We start from the raw sequence: 25,325 nt of genomic DNA, 5'->3' as shown, positions 1-25,325 counted from the left end.
TTTTTCACTGGCCCAAACTTTCCAGTCATCCACTCTCTCCCTTGGCCCTCCCAAATCTTCTGACAGCTCCAATTTCATTAGAGCAAGAAAACAAAAGCATCCTCCTCCATCACATAAGACTTAAAGTTCCTTCACAAGTACAGTTTCCCCTGAAAACCAAATGAAAAATTGGACAAAAAGAACAGGCAGAATATGGTCATTTTCTTTTAGGATCATAATGATTTCTTTCAAGCTTTCAGCACATCCTCATTTGTCATAAACAAAATGAACCATCTGATGCTCAAAGTCCTCCTTTAGGTACCTCATAAGGATAAGAATGAATGAAAAAGAATCTAGTGCGTGCTCACTATATACCAAGCACAGTGCTGAGAACAGGATACAGAAATGCAAAGACAGTCCTTACTCTCAGAGAGTTCTGAGAGGGGAGAGAATACACATCGGTGGCCAGGAAGTGAAAAATCAGAGGAAGGGTGAGGGGCACCATAGACTGGCATATTGAAAACCCCTTGCAGGGACAATCAGAGAGTTCATTGATTGTAGTTCCAAACCTGCAAAGGAAGAATGGTTGGGGGAGAGGGGAATGGTAACATGGTAGCCAGAGAAGTAGCCAGGGAATGAATGAAGTACAGTTAGAGCCAGTCCTAGGTGTAATGAACCCACTGAGGGAGCCACCAGTCAGCAAGTACTCCCCAGGGCAAGTGCTCCAGTCCTAAAAGGGTTAAGTCCTCTAGGGCTTAGTAGACCCTGGGTCAAATCTTGGAGTCTAGACGTCTAATACCAGTGGAGCACAAAGTTCTGTACAGTTCTATCAAGCTGGAAAGTTTGGGGCTATCGACAAACTGTTTATTTTATTTGAGGATTAGCCTAGATAAGCTCATAGGGAAGCACCACTGGATGACTGATCACAAAGTAATTAATATTTTGGGCCATGTCATCTCATGAAGGCTACAAAATGAGGTCTAGACAAAGGGAGTTACAATCTGCATCAGAGAGATTAGCCTCACCAAATGCAGTCACATGAATTTTTTCAAGTATTGAAATTAAACCATAGGAGATCAAGAAAGTGATCTGTCTGGATAGAGGTCATGAACAATAAATTAACATAATTCACATCCCTTCACAAAGAATCCACATACAGCATCATTAGCTAACAATTAATGAAAAAATAATCCACTCTTGCAAATAGCTTTAATCCTTTAGATTAAAGGTCAAATCTGAAATATATTTAGACTCTTCACTAAACAGGTGCAGTACTCAAAGATTTTCCCAGTTTATTTAGTCAGATAGGAGTCTTAGAAGGAGTCTCTTGAAGATTCATGTGCTTCAACCCAATGTTTTAGCTGTCTCCCCTAACAAGTTTCCCTTGCTTAAGTATTCCTTCTGTTATCTGATCAACTTTAACAAGCCCATTTCTATCTTTTTTATTATGTAAGTTTCTCCCCCCATATAGCACAAGGCCAGTAGAGCAGTGAGATGGGCAGAGAGAGAGAAGCCTAGAAAGGAACAAGGACCAACAGATTATGATAAACAAGATGGCTCGTAGGGTGGATTTTCTTAGGAGTTTGGCAGCAGCTAGGCAACACAGTGGATAGAGAGAGAGGGTTTGAAAATGTGAAATCAGATCTGGCCTTCGACATTGATTGGTTGTGTAATCCTGGGCATATCATTTAACCTTTGTCTATCTCAATCTCTTTAACTGTAAATGGGGATAATAACAGCACCTATCTCGCAGGGCTGTTGTAAGGAACAAATAAGATTTATACATATACACACATATATATACATACACACGCATGTATGTATAAACACACATTTTATATATAAACATTTATATATACACATATGTATATTTACATATTTTATATGTGTATACATACATACATATTTTTTCTATATGGTGCTTTGCAAACCTTAAAGTACTATATAGATGCTAATAATAATCATTGCTTTATTATTGTTGTTATTCTGCAACACGGAAATTTCTATTCCTACAGCTGAACAGTATAAACTAAGGAGCAGTTGAGGATATGTTTGTTTGTTTGTAGCATTTTGTTTCTTTTTACATGGAGTCTGCATAATGTTGTTAGATTTAAGCCAGATGTAGCACATTTCTTAGGGGAAGGAAGCTACTGCCACCAAAAAGAAACAAATTTCTGAGAAACATCAGAAGAATATGGATTGGAACATGCCTCTCTACAGTTTGGAAGGACTGGAAGGTGACTTCTTCCAAGAAAGGGGAGCTAGGGTTATCATTTACTTAAAGTTCCCCCCTCCTCTAGATAGGGTCCTAGTGGAAAACATCGGCAAACATCAAAGACACTCCAGCCAATACAATAGAGACTCTGGAAGTTACTGCGTGACCTTGCAAATCAAAACAAAAGGCAAAACTTAAATAAAGGCCAACTGCCTACAAGGCCATTTAGAAGAGGAAAGAAGAGACAAATAATAACTTACCATCAGTCTGAGATTTACTGAGGAATATTGTGCTGGCCCGAGGGTGGTCTGAAGGGTTGAATTCCATGTTCAAATCTTTAAAGAAACAAAATGAAAACACATGAACAACATTGCAAAACTGAGAATTAATATTCTAATAATTGTCGCATCTCCTAATGATTAAGTTGATCGTATTGTTATTCTTAAAAAAGAAAGGAAGGAAAGAGAAAGAAAAAAGAGAGGAAGAAGGGAAGGAAGGAAGGAAGGAAGGAAGGAAGGAAGGAAGGAAGGAAGGAAGGAAGGAAGGAAGGAAGGAAGGAAGGAAGGAAGGAAGGAAGGAAGGAAGGAAGGAAGGGAGGGAGGGAGGGAGGAAGGGAGGGAGGAAGGAAAGAAGAAAGATCTGTTCTTGTGATAGTAAACTTTTCAGGTTTCAGTTAGGGGTAGGGAAGGGGAATATGAAAAATACATACGTACAAAACAGACACTGAGGGCATCTGTCTATCAGTAATTTGCATGTCATTGAAAAATGTTTCCCTTCTACCCCAGGAGCTTGCTAAATCACAGTAACAGATAAGTTAACCTCGAATTACACAACTCCATAGACTCCCAGACTGGATAGTACTTTTTGGAGAGAGAAGCATCAGTCCTTTGTGGCATAGTGTTAAGAGTATTGGTGTTGGAGCACCTATGCTGGAATACTAACTGTGTGTGTCCTTGGGCAAGTCATTTAATCCCTCTAGGCCTCAGTTTCCTCATTTGTAAAATAAAGGAGTTGAAATTGGTGACCCTGAAATGCCTTCCAGCTCTAAATGTATGTTCCCATGAAGAGCTGGGGAACTCAGAGACTAGGGTCTCTGAACTATACTTTGTCAAAGACTTTTCTTCATCCAAAAGCTAAAACTGCTCTCAAGAATTTACACTAGGATTGTAGGAAATAATTATTTTTTCTTCTTTGACAGTACAACAAGACTATTAAAATCTACTCACTGGAAGCAGTTTTCCCATTCATTTAAAAGACAATTAGGCTAGCACACCAAAAGGGGAAGAGGTCAATAAAGATATATGACTGGAACAAAGAATGAAGCAGGGGAAAGCAGGGAATATATTTAAAGTAAATAGATTACTCATCAAATTATCTTGGGACATCAAAACATACAGTTATATAAATGAGTTTACAACCTAATTCAAATTCAACCACTGCTGAAAAAAAATACCATAGACAACAACTAGGGAGAGGAGATGGAGGAGGGGTTGGACAGAATGAACAATAGGGAACAGCGTTGAAGAAGCCAAGGGAGATGAAATCACCAAGAAGAGAGTGGATCAATGGAGTCAAAAGCTACCAAGAGTCCAAGGAGGATAAGGACAGAGAAAAAGCAACTAGATTTGGGCATCGATTGGTCACTGGTGATCTTGTCAAGGACAGCCTCAATGGTAGGGAAGAGGAGGAGGGGGAATAAGGATTAGAAGCCAGATTGTTCCTCCTATGCCAATCACAGTGTCTGACACATATCAAGTACTTGATAAATGTTTGGTGAATTTACTGGTGAGGAAGCAGCTTTACAAAATATGATCAGTAAACAAGATGAGGCTTTTTTTGTTTCAGAGAAGGAAGAAAAGAAATCACAACCACCAATACTTCTTTAATGTAGGTTCTGCTTCTAAGTTCAAGGCACTGTGGTTATTTCCAAGGAATAGGTTCTATATATCCCCTTGACTACTAAGTACAAAAGCTGAAAACCACAGAAGTGTGGAGGTCTCTCCAAAAGTCAATCAATTGGCCTAAATTTATTCCCTTTCTCCTGGCATTTTGCTCATCTCCTTTCCCTGGGGAGAAAAATATTTGTATACCTTCAGACCTTCAGAATTCTCCCCAAAACAAGTCACATATTGGGAGTCTTAAAGAAGAATCTTTATTTTTCTCTCTGGATGTTCCGGTAGAAAACTTCTGAAAAGATGGTCAGAGAAAGACAAAAACCCTGGGGGATTCGGTTTCCCACCACACCCCCTTTAAATGAAGTATCAGCATGTTGCAAAAGTAGAAAATACTCATCATTAAGATACATGTTATCAACAGCGCCTATAAAATGAAAACAGGACCAGACTGGGCCTCAGTATCCCAGAATCAACCATTTCAGCATTGGAGGCAATCTCTGAAGGTCATCTATCTAAAGAAAAGCCTGAAAAAAAAAAATTCCTGTTACAACATCCTTGCCATGTGGCTGTTCAGATTTTTTTTTAAGACCTCCTCTTGAGGATGCCCATTTTCCTTTTGAATTACTCTAGTTATTTGGAAGTCTTTCCCAATATCAAGCCCAACGATGTCCTTCTGCAATTTCTGCCCATTGCTTCTAATTCTGCCCTCTGGGACCCAAAAGAACTAATTTAACTCATCTTCCAAGGCATAGACTTTCAAACAATTAAAGATAGCTATTTTGTGCCATCTCTCACTTTCAATAAGTCTTCCATTCTCCAAGCCTCTCTCCATCTCTAACTTATCTTCAGAGGCCCTTCACCATATCAGATGTCTTCTTCCATACCTGTTCTAACTTAACAATGTCCTTTCTTTGGTGAATGGTGAATCTCTAGACCTGATCTGACCAGACAGAACACAACAGAATTATTTCCTTCATATTCCTGGCTTTTCAATGTAATCTCTCTGAACCTCAATTTCCACATCTGTAAAAGTCATTCATATAGTAAATACTTAAGTGCTTACTATGCAGGAGTATGCTGGCAAATGTTTAACAACCAGCTTTGTTGTTGCTGCTGCTATTGAGGCAATGGGGGTTAAGTGACTTGCCCAGGATCATACTGCTAGTATCTGCAACCAAATTTGAACTCAGGTCCTCCTGATTCCAGGGCTGGCTCCACCCACTGTGCCACCTAGCTTCCTCAACAACCAGCTTTTTTTTTAAATGTCCACATGACGCACTTTTAAATTTGATCTACATTATTAACATTTTTCTCAATGCTTTCTTAAGTCTAGACAACCAAGAAAACAATAAATCAAGTCCTGCTTTGTGGCATTTGCCATTTTCTGAGATGTAAATGCTCACACTAAATAGTTATCAATCAGGTCAAGCTGGTATAAACTAGCTCCAGCACACCCCCACTACTATATATGATACTGGAAGACATACAAAGATATGAGGGGTCTGACTATATGACCACTACTGTTCCCTTTAAATGTTGGAGTTTCATGATTCTAACATTCAGTGGCAGGATTTTATCCCAGTATGCCCCTGAGAAGCTATGGATCTACTTTTAACTGAAATGGACCATAAAATACTTAACAAAAATAGCCAACAACCAGGCAAACACCTGTGGTAATGATGTCTATGACATTTAGACTGGTCAGTCATACAAGTGAAAGGGCAAGGAACACATATCATCAACTCTCAGGTGCCTGAGAATGCTCTGATGGGCTTTTAAATAATCCACTCACCTTCCTCACGGAGTCCTGACTCTCCCTTGCTTTTTTGTCCCTTCCTCCTTTCCCATTCTATATCTCATCCCTCTCTCCCTTGAATCCTCTTTTCCTGTCATTCTGGAACTGTGTTTTCACTGCTATAAAAGCCTCTTTCCATGGATGCAGACTGGCAACACCCCTGTAATTTATGAGGCAATACATAGGGAACTGGCAGATTAAGTGATCTGCTTGTGATCTGATGAGATGTCAGAGATAGGACTTGAACCCAGGCCTTGCTGATTCCCAGGCCAGTCATTTATCCACTATGCCAGGGCTGCCTCTCATCTCCTAAGAGTAACAGCCCTCTAATCATACAAGAGAAAGCAGAGACTTGAACAAGTGAAATGTCAGAAATAATTGAGACTTCATTAACAGCTCTGTGACTGGATTGTTGGACTCTGCCTGGCAGGATTCAACTGGCACTCCCCGGGATTTTATCCAGGGCCAAATGACACTTTCATGTGCAGTCCAGCGACACCTGATTTTACAAAAAGCATTTTATACTTGAGCCCACTAGGGAAAATGGTTATAAAGTCAGTCAGTGCGTTCCCTTAGACAGGTTCCTATAGAAATCATTCTTCCTGTCATGCCCATCTACTGGTCACACACATACTTTCTCCCAATGGATAGAGCAAAAAAGGTCCTGCAGACGTGTGCTCTGGCTGAGAGGAGGAAATAGAAATGAGTAGGGAATTGAGACATAGGAAGAATGAGAGAGAAAAACAGTTCTAGGAGGAGACAACAATTAGGTTTTACTTAATAAGAGCTAATGAGCTAGAGCTCCAAGGAATCTGATTCATGGGGTCAATGGCCTTGTTTTGCAGATGAGGAACAGTGAATCTAGCAAACAGGTACCACAATTTCCATGCTTTCTTGGTCACTATTTCAGTTACTAATCAGAAGCATAACAAGTGTGATAAAATACTACATTTTGTATTAAGATGGAAAAGGCATAGAAATCCCCGTCATATCTTTTCAGTTTATAAAAGATTCATGGTGGCAGCTAGGGGGCGCAGTGAGTAAAGCTCGGGCCTGGAGTTGGGAAGACCCAATTTCGGTTCGGCCTGGGACACTTAACACCCACACACAAAAAACTAGCCGTGTAACCTTGGGCATGTTACTTAACCCCAACTGCCCTCCAAAAGGTAAAAAAAAAAAAAAGATTCATGGAACATTCAAGTTGGGAGGACGGTAGACTTCTACTCATTTTATAGATGAGAAAATTAAGGCCCAGAGAATTCAGTCAGTTGCCACAAGTTAGAAATAGCTGGTTTAGTGGCAGAACTGGAATTCAAACTCAGCTCTCTAAATCTGGGGTTCTTTCCAGCACACCTCACTCCTTCCCACCAATGGCATCTGTCAACATAGCTCCAAGCAAACCAAATATATTAAGGGTGACTAAAACAGTAAGACAGGTAAAAGGGAAATGAGGACAGAATCAGTGCCCTTCCCCAAAATCCAGGTCCACATAATAAAGAATCCTTCTCAAGTTCTGCTAGAAATGTTAACTTACAGATCCAAGAGCACTTAAGTATCTGCTTTAACACAAATTCAAGAAACCTGTAGCCCTTGGAAACAATGGAGTGTAGTGCTTCTAAGGAAAACTTCAGAGATCACCAACTAATTTAACCCTGCTTAAATATTTACAATGCTGGGGAAGAGCATTTTCAGAAGGTTCCTATAGATTACCCAGAAAAAAAACATCTGAGAATACACTGTTTTGCATTTTTCTTAGATCACAGTACAGGGTGATATTTTTTACTCTATGCATAGAGAAAGGGAATAAAACTATCTTAACTGCATATCTATAGATAACCTTATATAGTATATCACCAGTAGAAAAGTTTTCTATTCACCCTGAATTCCAAGGAAGGACAGTCACACAATCCACAATATTTCCTACCTTGCTTAACTCTGAGAATGGACACAAGCTGAACTTTTGACATTTAATGAAAACAAAAGGCCCAGAGCACCAGGTGTTTCCTTTTATTCAAATCTCCCCTAACAGAGAAGCTTCTGATCTTGTAAGGGAAGCCAAATGATAGCTATACAAAGTTTGATGAAGAGGCTAGCCTTTCCAGGGAATGTGAAACAAATATGGAGGCAAGCAAAGAGGGTACTCAAAGCCAAGCACAGATTATGTGGCTCTGTTTTCTAATGCTGATATTAATTAAGAGCAGACCTAAAGACTGCATCATACATAATAATCTCCACACTAAGACAAGCACAGAATTAAAAGCCAAACAACCCACTATAATCTTCTCCAACATTTCTTCTTTCAAAAACATACAAAAATGAAAACATTTTGAATAAAGTTACCAATCAGTACACCTTCACTTCAATAAAGCTGTAATGGCTGTAATGGCAACAATAAAAATTAGAAAAAATTCAATTTCATTAAAATGAACTTTAAAATAAAATTGTACACATGTGTGTACATGTACATATATATGACATGCATGTATATTCACATGCACATATATACATTTACATATTTGGCATTGTAAAGAACATTGGACTTGGAGTCAGGAGACCTATGCTAAGTGCTTAGTAAATGGGTTTTTTTTTTCATTTATTCATTCAATTCAACAGTGAAGATTTACTTAGATGCAGTGTTGTTCTCAGCAGAAAAAGAAAAATAAAAGAACAATCCTTGCCCTTAGCTACCTTACACTGCAATATAAATGTGAGTTATTATGATTATTGTTTGAATTTGAGAATATTATGATCATGCTGGAGTCAGAAGGACTAGATTTAAATCCCAGCTCTGCCATTTACTTCTGGCTGACATTGGGCAAGCCATGTTGGGCCTCAGTTTCCTCATCTGTAAGAGTAGGAAGTGAACCAGATGAATTCTAAGATCCCTTCCAGCTCTGAAAATATGAGATGATGATGATGGGTGATGATGATGATGACGACATTGTTGCTGTTGATGATATCTAGCATTTATCTAGGGCTTTAAGGTTTGCATAACCCTTGCTAATTCACACAAACAGCTCATATTAACCTCATACAACCCTGAGGGGCAAGTGCTATTATTATTCCCATTTTGCAATTGAGGAAACTGAAACAAAGGTTAAGTGACTTGCCCAGGTTCCTACAACTTTAGTGTTGTAGGCAGAATTCAAACTCAGGTCTTCCTGATTCCAGGTCCAGCACTCTTTCCATTATGCCACCCAGCTGTCTTTGCCTTCCTTAACATTTCAAGAACACATACTTCCACTGGTACAAGTCCTATGATGCAGTGGGCAATGCCTCATGCCTCAGTGCAGTGCTTCTTAAACTGTGGGTTGCAACCAAAAATATCGGCAACAATAAAAATGTGGCAACCCACAACAACTAAAAATTAATTAAAAATTCAACATATAATGAATCCAAGGGGTTTCTGGCAATGCTTGCCCATGTGGCTTCTCAAAACTTTACTGTAGACTTGGTTCTGAACACAAAGCATGTGCACTTTGCACTGTGCATGCCCTCAGGCCATGCAACACCAACAAAAGGCTGCCAAAACCCACAAGGGGATCACCAGTGGAAAGAGTTTAAGAAGCCCTGCCTTAGTGGATAGCTTAATTAGCTATGGTGAACCCCTAGCCCCTCAAATTACCAACCAGCAGAGATGCGACTATGAATTTAGGCTGGACCTTGTATACCAGAAAGCCCATTATTCAGCCTGTACTCAAAAACCTCTTCAATTTGGTAGAGTCACAGGATCACAGATTTAGAAATGAAAGAGATATTTTTTAAGGTTATCTAGCCCATTCTCCCTATTCAACGGTTGAAGAAACCAAGACCTAGAGAGATTACAACCTCTCTGAGTCTCAGTTTCTTCAACTGTCAAATAAGTGTACCAGAGCTCAGGCACTGCTGATACAGACAACAAAAACTAAGAATTACCTTCAATGCCCTGAAGCATTGGAGTTGTAAATCAGTGTGCCACAATGTTCTTTTAATTAAGATAATAATAATCACAGATTCCTGGTATGGCAGAATTTGACGGGACTGTACATCTAATATGGAACCATTGCTTTGTTTTACTAATAAGGAAACTGAAGCCAAGAGAGATGGAATGACCTGTCAGGCTGGTTGCTTAGTAGCATAACCATGTCTAGAATGCCAGTCTCTGGACTCTCATTGCAGAGCTATTTCTAGCACACTGTCTTCCTCAACTGGTCCTATGTAATAATGCCAAAAGATTTGGAGCTGGAAAGGTCCTTCAGGATCAACTAATCTAAGACCCCTTATTTAGAGAGACAGTAATTGAAACCCATAAAGGGAAAGATTACATGCAAGGCAAGTACCAGAAGTGATATCTGAACCAAAATCTTCCAGCACACTTTCTTCACTGAAGTGAACCTGGAGATAGTAAAGGCTAATGTTAAGCCTTCATAATTCAGCTTTCTTTCCCCAGGCAATGTAACTGACAGCAAAACTGATGTAATCTACAACTGGTAGTTAAAACATCCTCCTTTTTAACCAGTTTCACAGCTCCTCTGAAGTTTCTCAAGGCTTTTAAAGTAGCTAAAGGCAGGAGAGGCAAAGTGCCCTTTTGGCAACTTTAAAATGTGTTACAAAAGTTGGGTAATTATGAGAAGCTACATGATGGGAGTAGACCAGAAAGAAATGAGTTCAAATCCTATCCTGACAGTTAGCAGCATAGAGCCTCTCCTAATTCACAGTCTGTGATCTGTCATCTGCACTAATTGAATGAGGTCCCACACCAGGAATCTCCTTTCTCCAAAAATAATGAATCCTTCATGCATTTGCATATGAAAGGATGACAGTTGACTTATATCTTTAATAGTCAAGCCACATGGTTTTTAATCACTGATTCATTATTTCTATACTTGACAGAAACTGTAGCTAAAAAAAAAAAGTTACACTAATTGATCTCTACAGACCTTTCTGCCTCTAAATTCTATGATTCTAATTTTAAAATGGTTCTGGTTTTTTGACTAATGTAATGGCCAGAGTGCATTCAATTTCAGGTAATAAAGAAAAGGAATGGCCCCACTACTTATAGTTTGCATTTAAATAAGGCAAAGAAACAGACTGAACACCATTCACTCCAAGAACAGAGACCTTCATTCAACCTGCAAATTAAACCTCAGATTGCATACTTTATTACCTAATGCAAGGAAAAAACGTTATGTAGTTCTAGCCTTTCCAAATTGCCCTTGTGTAACTGATCCACCAATGCCTGTTTCACTTCTTAAACCACAGTCAACTGAATTTCAGTGCTAAAAGAACTTGGAAATGTTCATGATACCCAAGATAATCAGAAGTGGCTAGACAGCTTCATTGATCATCTATAGGGTTAGAAAGGGAAGACAAGCATGAGCAGTGAGATGGGTATCAGTATGGAGAGTGGAGAAAAGAAGGAATGATCAACATAAGACAGGTTTAATGCCACCCTCCTGCTTCCTGGACTGAGAGTGTGCTACACGCCCAAAAGCGTGATGAATAAGAGAATGATCAGACAAAGTTCCCCACACTGGAATGGACTTCTCACTCTAGTAGAGAGCTAGATCTCCACCCCCGCTTTTTCTCTTTCTCCTTCTCCCTGTAACTCAAAGGATCACAGGTCTAGAGCAGGAAGAGGATTCAAGAGCCATCCAGTCTAATTCTCTTATTTTAGGTCTGAAGAAACTAAGTCCAAAGGAAGATAAGGGGTTGCCCAGTCAGTATCGGAGCTCCTCTTTCCGTCATACAGTAATAAGTAAAATGTAAGACAGAACTGGGTAAGACTGGTAAAAGTACAATGAAAAGACAAAAGAGGGAGCATAATCCAACATGGTCAGGGTAAGTTTCCTGAAGGAAGTAGGTTTTAAGTTGGACCTGGAGAGAGGATTAGTCATAGGTGGAGACTGGAGGGAAAGGGCATTCTGGAATTGGGGACAGGATGGGCAAAGCAACAAAGGCAGGAAATTCTTCTTCAGTTGAAGCATAAAGTAGTGAAGAGTAGTGGGAGAAAAGACGGAGGGCCTAGATGGATGGCCTGGTATACCATGCTTAGGAGTTTGGGCTTTGGTTACCTGACCTTGGCAGCCTGGACATAAAGATGGGGGTGGGGGTGGGGAGGGGGGAATATAAAGGAGCTGACAATCCAGTATAAGGAAATTAAACATGCACAAGCAGTTGTAACACCAGGCAGAATGTAGATAAACAAAATGGCACAAGAGCACAGAAGGCAGAGAGATTAGTCCCTGCTAGAGGATGTTTTGCTTCATGGGAGAATCAGTATGTGAACTAGAACAAGGCATTAGGGTAGGATTATGACAAATGGAAGAGAGAGAGAAGGCCATTTCAGTCGAAGGAATATCACAAGGCATTAAATTGGAAAAGTCACAGGATGATTTTGAGGAATCATGAGCACTGAAATTTGGCTACAGCATAGGCTACCTGTTGGAAAAGCAGTGGGAGAAAAGACTGAAAAGGCCAGATCCCAGTGGACCCAGGGTCCATACCAGTGATGTGAAGAAGTGGGGAACTGATGAAGGTTTCTGGATAAGGGTGGGACGTGACTAGATATAAGAGGCAGCAAGAAGAGTTATCAGGCAAATAACAGGTGACTGGATAATAATGGCCACAACTATTGTAATGGCAGTAGAAATTGAAAGGAAGATGCAGAGGCAGGAGACACAGGAGGAGGAAGACGCAGTAAGACTTGGTGACTAAGGAGGCAAGGCGAGAAAGACAAACCAGCAAAAGTAGAAGAGAGGAGGGAGGATCATTAAGACCATGGGGAGGGGAAAAAAAGAGCATCAAAAAGAAAAAAAAGAAATCAAAGAATCTGCATGCACTCAGAAGAAAAGATGAGATGGTAAGAGTCACTGATGACCTTAGAAAGGGAGTATTTTCGGTAGAGGTAGAAGCAAAATTGCAAGGAGCTAAGAACTGTGTAGAATGGAAGGAAGGAAGGAAGTAGAGGCAAGCATAAACTCTCTCAAGAAGTTTGGCAATGAAATAAAAAGATAGGAAGGTCATTTGGGAGAAGAGCAGAGTAGGGAGAGAGTGGTGGTTTCTTAAAATGGGGAAGAATAAAGCATGTGAGGCTGATAAAAAAGGGAAGGTCAAATATACAAGAGTAGGGTCATAATTTGTGAAACAAGGTCCTGGCCAGATTTCCATCATATCTACAAAATCTACATAACGTCAAACCTTGTTCACTTCAATCAGCTGGGCCAAAGAAAAAGAAAACTCTTACTCCCTAACCTGGCAAACGTAAAATTCATCATTTTTAATTCCTACCCCCCCAGAAAAAAAAAAGCTCTTACTATATCTTCTAACACAAAACTTTATTCATTTGAACTTATATGAAGATGATAGCTGGCTTCAGTTTTCAAAGTTCATAACCTATTCTCTTCTTATGCTTTATTGTTTAACAAAGTGAAGCAGATGTTCTTTCCCTTTTAAAATAATTTAATAATACTCCAAATAGGCACCAAAATCCCAATAGAAAATGTCAAGATATTTCCTCTTTTAATACTTAAATGTAACAAACTGTCATTTGTCAGCTGAAATTAAAAAAAAAAAACCTGACATGGAAAGGTTTTGGTCTACACCTGTTATATCACTGGCATATGAAGGGAGGAAATTGCTTCTACCAAAGTAGACTCCTACCAGTTGAACAACTTGAAATCCTGAAGTTGCCTGAGGCATTGAAAAATGAAGTTGCCCACCCAGTGGAACACAGGAAGGATGTGGCAGACACAGCCCCTGAACCTACTTCTGGATCGCAAGCAGTCTCCTATCTATGACATGACCAAAATAAGGTTATGTGTCAAAAACACATTTTTTTTTTCATTAATATAGTGCCCTGAATGACTGTGTATTGAGCTGTTAACCAACTTTTTGGATGAAATGCTTCTGAAGTAGGTGTATAAAATATCTCAAGTGTAACAAGAGGAGAGAAAAGACAGCATATGAAAGTGATGCATTAAGCAGCTCACAAACCAGAAAACTCAAAAGATTAAAGTCAGTCATCAAAATATGAGAGGGGACGGAAGAAATAAATTCTTGATTTTTGAGATGGATTATTCAGGCTTTGGGTTTTCTAGGATCTTGGCTTCTTTCTAATTGCTGTGGTTTCACCATTCAGACACATTGGTGCTCATTTACACCCCCACTAGAGGTCAGGCAAGGCAAGGAAAAGGTGGTTGAGCTCCATTTGACAAATGACGTAGATATACCTGGACCTAAAATGTTCAAATTGGAAAGAACCTTAGAAATCATCTAGTACAAACTTTAGGGGGCAGCGAGGTGGTACAGTGGATTTTGTTAACCTTCCTCTCTTCCCATCCCCTTTCAGTTTCCTTTAATATGTTGTCTTCTTTCATTAGAATGTAATCTTCTTGAGGGAAAGGGCTATCTGTCATTCTGTCTGTACTTATATTCTTGGTGCTTAACATAGGGCCTGACACACAGTATAGGCTTAATAATGATCTGACACCCATATCATGTGACCTGAATCTGTGCTGGGCCTAGAGTCAGGAAGAACTAAGTTCAAATCCAGCCTCAGATACTTACTAGCTGTGTGACCCCTGGGCAACTCACTTAACTCTGCCTCAGTTTCTTCATCTGTCAAATGAACTGGAGAAGGAAATGGCAAACCACTCCAGTATTTTTGACAAGAAAACACCAAATGAGGTCATGAAGGGTCAGGCACAACAGAAACAACTGAACAAAAGTCCAAACTTTCATTTTCTTCTTCGGTAATTCAAATGTCTCTAATTTTGTCATTATGGATACTGATATAAACCACAATCACTCCATGACTTGGGAGATTTTGTTCTTCCTAAGAATTACTGTAGCCAAAAAAATTCATTGCCCTGTGGCCAACCTAGTAGTGAGCATCTCTGAACTTAGCTAAGCTGGTATTTGGACAACATCCCATTATTAGGCCTGTATCTGAAGCCTTTCAGCCTGGTAGGACTTGCCAGAGCTGACATTTCTCTTGTATTGTCTTTAGAAATCCAGGAAACGTGGACCTAAAGAGGTTAAAGTATTTAACCCATGGCCAATGAACTGAAAATATCACCAGCTCATAGGAGTACAGCTTCAAATGGATAACTAATACAAAATTGTGGCTCTGTTTATGGCTACTACTTCATCGTCCTACAATGATCAATAAGTCATTGGAGCTAGAACAGAAATTGGAAATCAGCTCTTAGGTTATGCGCAAAACCCTTCCTTTGAGTCCAGGATAGTCACCTAGCTGCTGTTTGCCACTTCCAGGAATAGGGGGAATCACTCTGGCAAGAGGCAACAATTACTCTGATTGGAAATACATTAAGTATTAGAAAGGTCTTTATACTAAACCCAAATCTCCTTCATGGTCATTTCTATTTATTGATCTTAGTCCTAGTTTGGATCTATAGAACCAAATAACATAAGCCCAAATGATCTTCCTTATGACAATCCTTCAAATTTTTGAAAACACAATGTGACTTCACACACTAGAGTCAGCAAATAAGCATTTTTAAGTGCCTTCTATGTGCCAGGCATTGTGCTATGTCCCAGGAGTTAAAAAAAAAAGAGGCAAAAGACAGTTCCTACCCTCAAGGAGTATACAATCTAATGAAGGAAACAACAAAAAATATATAAGCTTTCTACAAGATACATATACACACATACATATGTGATAGATATATACACACAAGCTATATACAGGATAAATTAAGATTTAATACAGGGAAGACACTAGAATTAAAGAGGGAGTGGGAAAGGTTTCCTATAGAAGATGGGATTTAAATAGAAGTACCCTATTCCTCTATGACGTTTCCCCTCTGATTGGCTGGTTCCTCAAGTCCCCATTTTTAACGAAGATGCCCAGTCTTGATCCCTCTCCTGACTGGTGCTTCAGCTTCTTTTGGATTTTCCCTACAATCCCCCTATGACTGTTGTTAACCTTCCTCTCTTCCCATCCCCCCTTTCAGCTTCCTTTAATATGTTGTCTTCTTTCATTAGAATGTAATCTTCTTGAGGGAAAGGGCCATCTGTCTTTCTGTCTGTACTTGTATTCTTGGTGCTTAACATAGTGCTTGGCACATGGTATAGGCTCAATGATAGCTAGTTGATCTGGCACCCATATCGTGTGACCTGAATCTTCTCTAAATTAGTAAGATGGTTCTCACAAGATATAAGTTTCAGACTCTACCACCCTAATCAACATCCTTCTGGTGTTTTCTAGTCTGTCAACATCATTCTTACTTGACCTAATAGTGCAGATGATGTCCAACCTCCACTGGGAGCTATCACCTTCCTTCTTCTGGACATTTGCTATTAATAAATGCATCCTAAGACTGTCTTAACTATCTTGGCTGCTACATCACTCTGTTGATTCACATGGAGTTTACAATCCACTAAATCTCAGAGGACTTTTTTCATGAGTCACTGTTTAGCTACGTTTCCTATATTTATGTAGTTTATTGTGTGACTCTCATGTGTGACTCTATGGATTTCATTCATAATAAATTTCATCTTTAATATAATAATAATAATAGTTAACACTTATGTAGTGCCCACTATGTACCAGGAACTAAGCTAAGAACGTTACAAATACTATCTCATTTGATCATCGAAACAATCCTGGAAGGTAGGTGCTGTTATTATCCTCATTTTACAAATAAGGAAAGAGGCAAACAGAAGCTAAGTGACTTTCCCAGGATCAGATGACTAGTAAGTGTCTGAATCTGGATTTGAACTCGGGTCTTCCTGACTCTTTGTCCATGTTCTCTTCATTGAACCACCTAGCCGCCCCTCAATGAAGCTCACCACTTCGTCTTACTAGATTTTTTCAGACCCCAACTCTGCTATTCACTGTATTACCTACCCTTTCCTGTCCTGGTAAACATGGCCTCATTGAAAACTTCAATCAAGATACTGTTAATGTGTCAGAAGAAGAGATGACCAAGCACATGCTTTAGGGCATGCACACACACCACTAGGAACCTCCTCTTTAGTTACATTCTGTTCCATTAATCAAAAGTATGAAAGTAGTGAATCCAGGATTAGGAAGAGAAAAGCTTCAATAAATGGAAGGGCTTTAATAAATGGAGGCTAAGCGAGGGCATTAAGGAAAGGCATAAGCAAAAGTGCAGAGGTAGGAACTGGCAAAATGGAACTAAGGGACAAAAAAATGGTCCAATTTGGCTGGAATACAAAGTATGTGGAAGGAAGTAGTCTATGAAAAGGCTGCAAAGACTGGAAACATCAGAAGAGAGGGCCTCAAATGCCAGAAATTATGAGACAGTCGATAAAGAGCCATTAGAGATTTTTGACTAGAGAAGTGACATGGTCCCCACAGTGCAAGAAAAAGACAACTTTGGCAGCTGTGGAAGGAAAGAGTGGAAAGTTTGTATACTAGAACCAGGAAGTCCTCTAAGGAAATTATAACAAGTCTAAGAGAAAAGAGATGAGTTCCTAAACTGCATCAGTGGCAGTGGAAATTTTTGAGAAGGAACAGATATTAGAAATATTACCAAGGACTTGGCAACAGATCAGACGGGTGGATAAAGGAGGGGGAAGTGTCAAAGATGATTCCAAGGTTGATTCCAAAGATGATCCCACGAGTCTGAGTGGGGGAAGGATGATGTCATTAACAGAAATAGGGAAGTCAGAATATGAAAGTAGGTTTGGGGTTGAAGAACATGAAGTTCTGCTCAGAACTTGTTGAATTGGGGGTGCTGATAAACAGGACAACTAAATGGAATTATCCATCTGGCAGGTAGCAATAAAGAATTAGAACTCTGAGCAAGTCTAGGGTGGGATGAATAATTTGGGATCATTAGTGATGGTTGAAGCCACTTATTTTAAACAATTAATGCTTACTAATTTAATGTATTTAAGATACAGAAAGATATTTCCCCCATCCCCCAAAAAGCAAAGTCGAGGGGTAAAGGAAGGGTTTTTTTGGTTGTTTTTTTTTTAAATCACACCAGCTAAAACTACTCATTTAACAATACCTGATTTGCCCTCAGGTTACTCTGTATCAGAGTAATAAGTAAATTTTTATTATAGTTACTGTATTGACAATGCTCTCTTCCCAGATGAGATCATTATCCCCTTGAGGTAAAAATGACATCTGCTCTCTGATGGGTACAGGGTTGAGGCAAACATAACGATAAATCAATAAGCAAGCCCAGTTAATGACAATAATGAAGAATTTGAAGTAACTAAATGGATCAAATGAAATAGATCAGCAATTTAAGAAATGAAAAAGGAGCAAGGCCCATCCTTTAACTCAATGTGTAGAAACAAAAAGACTAACATTAAAAGAGAAAGGAGAATCTCCTAGCAACAAGCATCTTCTGAGATGCATGAATCAGAGCTTTCTTCCCTTGCCGTAGAAAGGGAAAATCTCCACTCTGATGCCTGGTTTTAAAAATACCAAGTAAATTAATGGCTTCACAGGTATAGGACCATGCTAGATTACATTTGCTGTTATACACCACTTTAAAAAATGTACTCCTGACTCCTTGAAAGAAAATATGACACACTTGGGTGGTTCTTCTTATACCAGTGAAGCAACATTGTTTGACGGGCCAAAATTAAGCCTGATTTTCTTGCACTGGTATGAAAAAGCTTGTCAAACTGCTCAGCCTTCTTTCTTGATAACTTGGCTTCTGAATCCTCATGTAAAAACACATCATTGTACTGAAACATGAGATGCAACCAGAAAGAGAGTTTCTTCCATGTCTACAGCCTTCACATCTCCACCATACCACTTCCCATATAGGTGACACAGAATGGGTTGGACCTAGCTAGTTTCAGCACTTTGCCCCTAAATCTAGCTGCCACCCTTTCCTCCAACCCTCCAAAATGCACAGAGGAAAAACAGAAGGGACATGTGATTGAAAAACTATATAATCATGGCATGCTAAAGGTAGAAAGAACCTCAGACATCACTTAATCCAATCCTTCATTTTGCTGATCAGAAAACCAAAGTCCATGAAGGATATATCTTTCCAAATGCTCACAGAACTATAAGGAATGGAAGCTGGCACTAGAACCCTGGCCTTCTGACTCCAAGTCACAAAAATTAACTCATATCTGTGAGATAAGTAACACAGGAGTAGGTGAGTGGAGGTTCTAACAGTGAATCCTTATGACTTCTGACTTAGAAGCACCTCTTTCAATAACATTATTGACTTACAAATTTTAAAGTATTTCATGGGGGGCTGGGGTAGAGGGATGGAGTTAAGATGGTGAAGAGAAGCAAGGAAGTTGCCCAAGCTCTCCCCAGTTTTCCTCAGAAACAATGCCAAATCAAATCTCTAAATGGATTCTGGAAGGACAGAACCCACAAAAAGATATAGTGAAAGAGTTTTCCAATTTAACATAACTTAGAAGGACTTCAGGAAAGATCTATCTCACTTGGGTCAAAGGGGAGCACAGACCACTGCAGACCCTATGTGGGTAAGACAACAGGAGACTCTTAGCCACAGCACAGATCAGCAAACAGAGGAGTCTGGGTCCTGGATGAACAGGCCAGCTGTGAGGCCTCCAGCCCCAGTGCAGAAAGCAATCCCCAGAACCCAGAACAGCAGGTGCAACAAGGCCAGGACATCCCAGTGTAGTGGGCAAGTCACCAGTACCTGAGGCCCCAGAGCCCCCTGTGCCCCAGGAGCAGAGTTCAACTTTAAAAGTAATGAAATAAGTTAAAAAATTAGTAACAACAGCAACACCCCCCCAAAAAAAGAAAAGAAAAGAAAAGAAAAAAGCCCGATCATAGAAAGCTACTATGGCGATAGGGAAGATCAAAACACAAACTTGGAAGAGGATAGCGATGTCAAAACGTCTACAGGTGAAGCCCTAAAGGGGAACATGATTTGGTCTCAAGCCCAAAAAGTCTTCTTGGAAAAGTTCAAAAATGATTTTAAAAATCAAATAAGAGAGGTAGAAGAAAAATTGGGAAAAGAAATGAGAGTTATGAAAGAGAGAGTTAACAGCTCAGAAAAGGAAGAACAAAAATTGACTACAGTAAACAATTCCTTAAAAAATGCAATTGGCCAAACTGAAAAAAAATCCACTGAAGAAAACAACTCCTTATAAAATCGACTTGGCTAAATGGAAAAGGAGCTACAAAAGCTAGTTGAAGAAAATAATTCCCTAAAAATTAGAATTGGGCAAGTGAAAGCTAATGACTCTATGAGACAACAAGAAGCAATCCAATGAAATCAAAATAATGAAAAAAATGGAAGAAAATATAAAATACCTCATTGGAAAAATAACTGACCTGGAAAACAGATCCAGGAGAGATAATTTAAGAATTATTGAACTACCTGAAAGTCAGGATGAAAAAAGAACCTGGACAGCATCTTTCAAGAAATTATCCAGGAAAACTGCCTTGATATCCTAGAACCAGAGGGTAAAATAGTAATTAAAAGAATCCACAGGATACCTCCTGAAAGAGATTCCAAAATGAAAAATCCAAGGAATATGATAGACAAATTGCAGAATTATCAGGTCAAGGAGAATCTACTACAAGGAGCCAGAAAGAAATATTTCAAATATGAAGGAGCCACAGTCAGAATAACTCAAGATTTAGCAGCTTCTACATTAAAGGATCAGATGGCTTAGAATATAACATTCTGGAAGACAAAGAAGCTTGGATTACCACCAAGAATCAACTACCCAGCAAAACTGAGCTAATCTTTTACAGGCTAAAAGATTCAATGAAATAGAGGACTTTCAAACTTTCCTGATGAAAAAAACTAGAGTTGAACAGAAAAAAAAAGATTCAAGAAAAGCATAAAAATGTAAACAAGAAAGGGGAAAATGCAATTTATTCAATAAGGTTAATTTACCTATCTACATGGGAAGATGATGCTTAAAACTCGTAAGAACTGCATCTCCATTAGGGCAATTAGAAGGAGTATATGTAGACAGAGAGAGAGAGAGTATAAGATGACTTTGATGTGATGATATAAAAAAATAAGGGGTAAAAAAAGTGTTGTACTGGGAGAAGAGGAAAGGGGGAGGCAGAATAGGGTAAATAATATGACATGAAGAGGCACAAAAGACCCATTACAGTAGAGGAAAGAAAGGAGAAGGTGAGCATTATTTAACCTTATTCACTGGATTTGGCTCAAAGAGGGAATGACTTACATACTCAGTTGGGTATAGAAATTTATCTTACCCTATAGGTAAGTAGGAGAGGAAAGGGGAAAGAAAAGGGAAGGGGGCAAATAGAAATGAGGGCCAACTGAGGGAGGAAGTGGTCAGGAGCAAAACACTGGTGAGAAGGAACAAGGTCAAAAGAGAAAAAACAATAAACAGGGAAAAATACAGTTAGTAATCATAACTTTGTATATGAATGGGATAAACTCTCTCATAAAACGGAAGTGGAGAGGTGAGTGGATTAAAAAAACAGAATCTTGGGGCAGCCACATAGCACAGCGAGTAAGAGCACCGGCCCCTGAGTCGGGATGACCTGAGGATCGAATCCAGGCTCAGACACTTAGCACCCACCCAGAAACACCTGGCCGTGTAACCTTGAGCAAGTTACTTAACGCCAATTGCTTAAAAAAAAAAAAACAGAATCTTACAATATGTTGTTTACCAGAAACACATTTGAACCACAGAGATACACACAGAGTAAAGGCACAAGGCTAGAGCAGAATATATTTTGCTTCAGCTGAAGTTTTTTTTTAAAAAGCAGGGGTAGCAATCTTGATCTCAGACAAAGCAGAAGCAAAAAATAGCCCTAACTAAAAGAGATAGGAAAGGAAAATATATATATTGCTAAAAGTACCACAATGAAGTAATATCATTACTAAACATATATACAACAAGTGGTATAGCATCCAAATCCTTAATGGAGAAGTTAAGTGAGTTACAGGAAGAAATAATAACAAAATTATACTAGTCAGGGGCTTCAACCTCCCCTTCTCAGCCTACCCACAGTATAAACAAAAAAGAAGTCAAGAGGCAAACAAATTTTAGTAAGTTAGATATGACAGACCCCTGGAGAAAACTTAATGGAGAAAGAAAGGAATATGCCTTTTTTCTCAGTAGTACATGGCACCTACAAAGAAAACTGATCATGTATTAGGGCATAAAACCCTCACAATCAAATGCAGAAAGGCAGAAATATTAAATACATCCTTTTCAGATTATGATGCAATAAAAATTATGTGTCATAAAGGGCCATGGAAAGATAGACTAAAAATTAATTGGAAACTAAGTAATATAGTCCTAAAGAATGAGGGGGTGGGGGCACACGGCCAGGTAGCACAGCAAGTAAGAGCACTGGCCCCAGTGTCGGGACTGGGGATCAAATCTGGGCTCAGACACTTAGCACCCACCCAGAAACACCTGGCCGTGTAACCTTGAGTAAGTTACTTAACCCCAATTGCTTTAAAAAAAATAAAAAGAATGAGTAGGTCAAACAACAAATCACAAAACCAATCAATAAATTCATAAAAAGAGAATGGCAGGGGTGGCCAGGTAGCACAGTGAGTAAGACCACTGGCCCCAGTGTCGGGATGACCTGGAGATTGAATCCAGGCATAGATACTTAGCACCACACCCAGAAATAACTGGCCATGTAACCTTGAGTAAGTTACTTAACCCCAATTGCTTTATATAAAAAAAAAAGAGAGAGAGAGAGAAAATGATGAGGGGTGGCTAGATGGCACAGTGAATAGAGCATCAGCCCTGGAGTCAGGAAGACCTGAATTCAAGTCTGGCCTCGGACATTTAACACCAAAACTAGCCTGGGTAAGTCACTTAGCCCCAATTGCCCTACCTTTCCCCCCTCCTAAAAGAAAAAAAAAAGAGAGAGAGAGAGAAAGAATGACAATAATGAAATAATATACCAAACAATCAAAGCAGTTCTTAGGGGAAATTTTTTATTTCTAAATCCTTACATGAATAAAATAAAAAGCAGGTTAATAAATTGGGCATGCAACTGAAAAGGGTAGAAAAAAGAACAATTTAAAATTCTCCAATTAAATACTAAATTAGAAATTCTGAAAATCAAAGGGGAGATTAAAAAATTGAAAGAAAGCTATTAATTAATAAATAAAACTAAGAGTTGGTTTTATGGAAAAAACAATAAAATAATAAACCTTTGGTTGATTTATTTGAAAAAGAAAGAAGAAAACCAAATTACCAGTATCAAAAATGAAAAGGGTGAATTAAAGCAATAATTAGGGGCTATTTTGCCCAACTGTATGCCAATTAATCTAACAATCTGAGTAAAATGGATGAATATTTAAAAGTATATAAATTGTCTAGATTAAGAGAAGAGGAAATAAAATACTTAACCCCATTTTAGAATAGGATATTGAACAAGCTATCAGTGAACACCGTAAGAAAAAATCTTCAGGGTCAGATGGATTTACAAGTAAGTTCTACCAGACATTTAAAGAACAATTAATTCCAATACTATAAAAACTACTTGAAAAAAATAGGTGGAGTCCTACAAAATCCTTTTTATGTCACAAATATTATGCTGATATGTAAAACAGGAAGAGCCAAAACTGGGAAAGAAAATTATAGACCAATTTCCCTAATGAATATGATGTAAAAATGTCAAATAAAATATTAGCAAAGAGATTATGGAAATTTATCATGGAGATAATATGACCAAGTGGGATTTATATCAGGAATGTAGGGCTGGTTCACTATTAAAAAAAACTATCAGCACAATTGACCATATCAATAACAAAACTAACAGAAATCATATGATCAGCCTCGATAAATGCAGAAAATGCTTTTGACAAAACATAACCCCCATTCTGATTAAAAAACACTTGACAGCATGGAAATAAATGGGGTCTTCCTTAAAATGATATGCAATATCTATCTAAAATCATCAGCAAACATTATGTGTAACGGGGATTAACTAGAAACTTTCCCAATAAGATCAAGGGTGAAATAAGAATGCCCATTATCACCACTGTTATTCAATATTATACTAGAAATGTTAGTTTAGCAATAAGGGAAGAAAAAGAAATTAAAGGAATTAGAATAGACAATGAGGAAATAAAACTATCACTTTCTCCAGATGATATGATGGCATACTTAAGAGAATCCTAGAGAATCAACTAAAAACTACTTAAAACAATTAACAATTTTAGCAAAATTACAGTATATAAAACAAACCCACATAAATCATCAGCATTTCTATATATTACCAACAAAGCTCAGCAGCAAGAGGTGGAAAGAGAAATTCCCTTTAAAATAACTGTAGAAGCGCCAGCCCTGGAGTTGGGAGGACCCGTGTTCAGTTCCGGCCTGAGACACTTAACACCCACACAAAAATACTAGCCATATAACCTTTGGCAAGTTATTTAACCCCAATTGCCCTCCAAAAGGCAAAATAAATAAATAAACTAAATAACTGTAGATAATATCAAATACTTGGGAATCTACCTGCCAAGACAAACCCAAGGACTAAATGAACACAATTACAAAACACTTTTCATAAAAATAGTCAGATCTAAACAATTGAAAAAATATCATTTGCTCATGGGTAGATAGAGCTGATAGAATAAAAATGACAATTCTACCTAATTTAATTTACTTATTCAGCGCCATAACAATCAAAAAACCAAAAACAACTTTCTAGAGCTAGAAAAAAATAACAAAATTTATCTGGAAGAACAATAGGTCAAGAATATCAAGGGAATTAATGAAAAAAAAATTCAAAGGAAGGTGACATAGCTGTATCAGATTAAAAACTATATCATAAAGTAGCAATCATCAAGACTATTTGATACTGGCTAAGAAAAAGAGTGGTGGATCAGCGAAATAGGTTAGGCACACAAGACACAGTAGTGAATGACAATAGTAATCTACTGTTTGATAAACCCCAAAGGCTACAGATTCTGGGATAAGAATTCACTGTCTGACAAAAACTGCTGGGAAAACTAGAAAATTGTATCGTAGAAATTAGGTATAGACCAAGATCTTGCACCAAAACCAAAATGAGGCCAAAATAAGCAAATTAGGAGAGGAAGGAACAGTTTATCTGTCAGATCTATGGACACAGGAAGAATTTATGATCAAACAAGAGATACAGAACATTGTGAAATGCAAAATAGATAATTTTTTACTCCATTAAATTAAAATTTAATGCACAAACAAAAAAATGTAACTAAGATTAGAAGGAAAGCAGAAATATGGGAAACAAATTTATAAGAATACAAATCATTTCTCAATTGATAAATGGTCAAAGGATATGAACAGGCAGTTTTTAGATGAAGAAGTTAAAGCTATCTATATACATATGAAAAAATGCTCTAAATCACTATTGATTGGAGAAACACAAATTAAAATAATTCTAAGGTACCACCTCACACCTATCAGATTGGCTAATATGACAGAAAAGGAACATTATAAATGTTGGAAAAGATGTGGGAAAATTGGAAGACTTTTGGAATTAAAAAAAATTGGAACATTGTTGGTGGAG

The 25,325-nt window shown here is 38.4% G+C and overlaps 1 protein-coding gene across 3 annotated transcripts in view; it reads right to left on the bottom strand.

Moving 5' to 3' along the window:
• CCNY (cyclin Y) overlaps positions 1 to 25,325 on the bottom strand; it is a 310,615-nt gene that overhangs the window by 97,363 nt on the left and 187,927 nt on the right. For all 3 annotated transcript variants that reach the window (XM_069086526.1, XM_069086525.1, XM_069086524.1), the window contains one exon: positions 2,455 to 2,529. In XM_069086526.1, coding sequence (XP_068942627.1) covers positions 2,455 to 2,521 — 67 coding nt within the window. In that variant the 5' untranslated portion in view covers positions 2,522 to 2,529. The remainder of the gene's footprint in view (positions 1 to 2,454; positions 2,530 to 25,325) is intronic.

Source organism: Petaurus breviceps, unplaced genomic scaffold, assembly GCF_028583685.1.
Source record: "Petaurus breviceps papuanus isolate PSGF00001 unplaced genomic scaffold, PetGlider_PUasm1.0 178, whole genome shotgun sequence".
NCBI classification, from domain to species: domain Eukaryota; kingdom Metazoa; phylum Chordata; class Mammalia; order Diprotodontia; family Petauridae; genus Petaurus; species Petaurus breviceps.
Note: the sequence above shows the minus strand (reverse complement) of the source record. Positions and strands in the feature narration are given on the sequence as shown.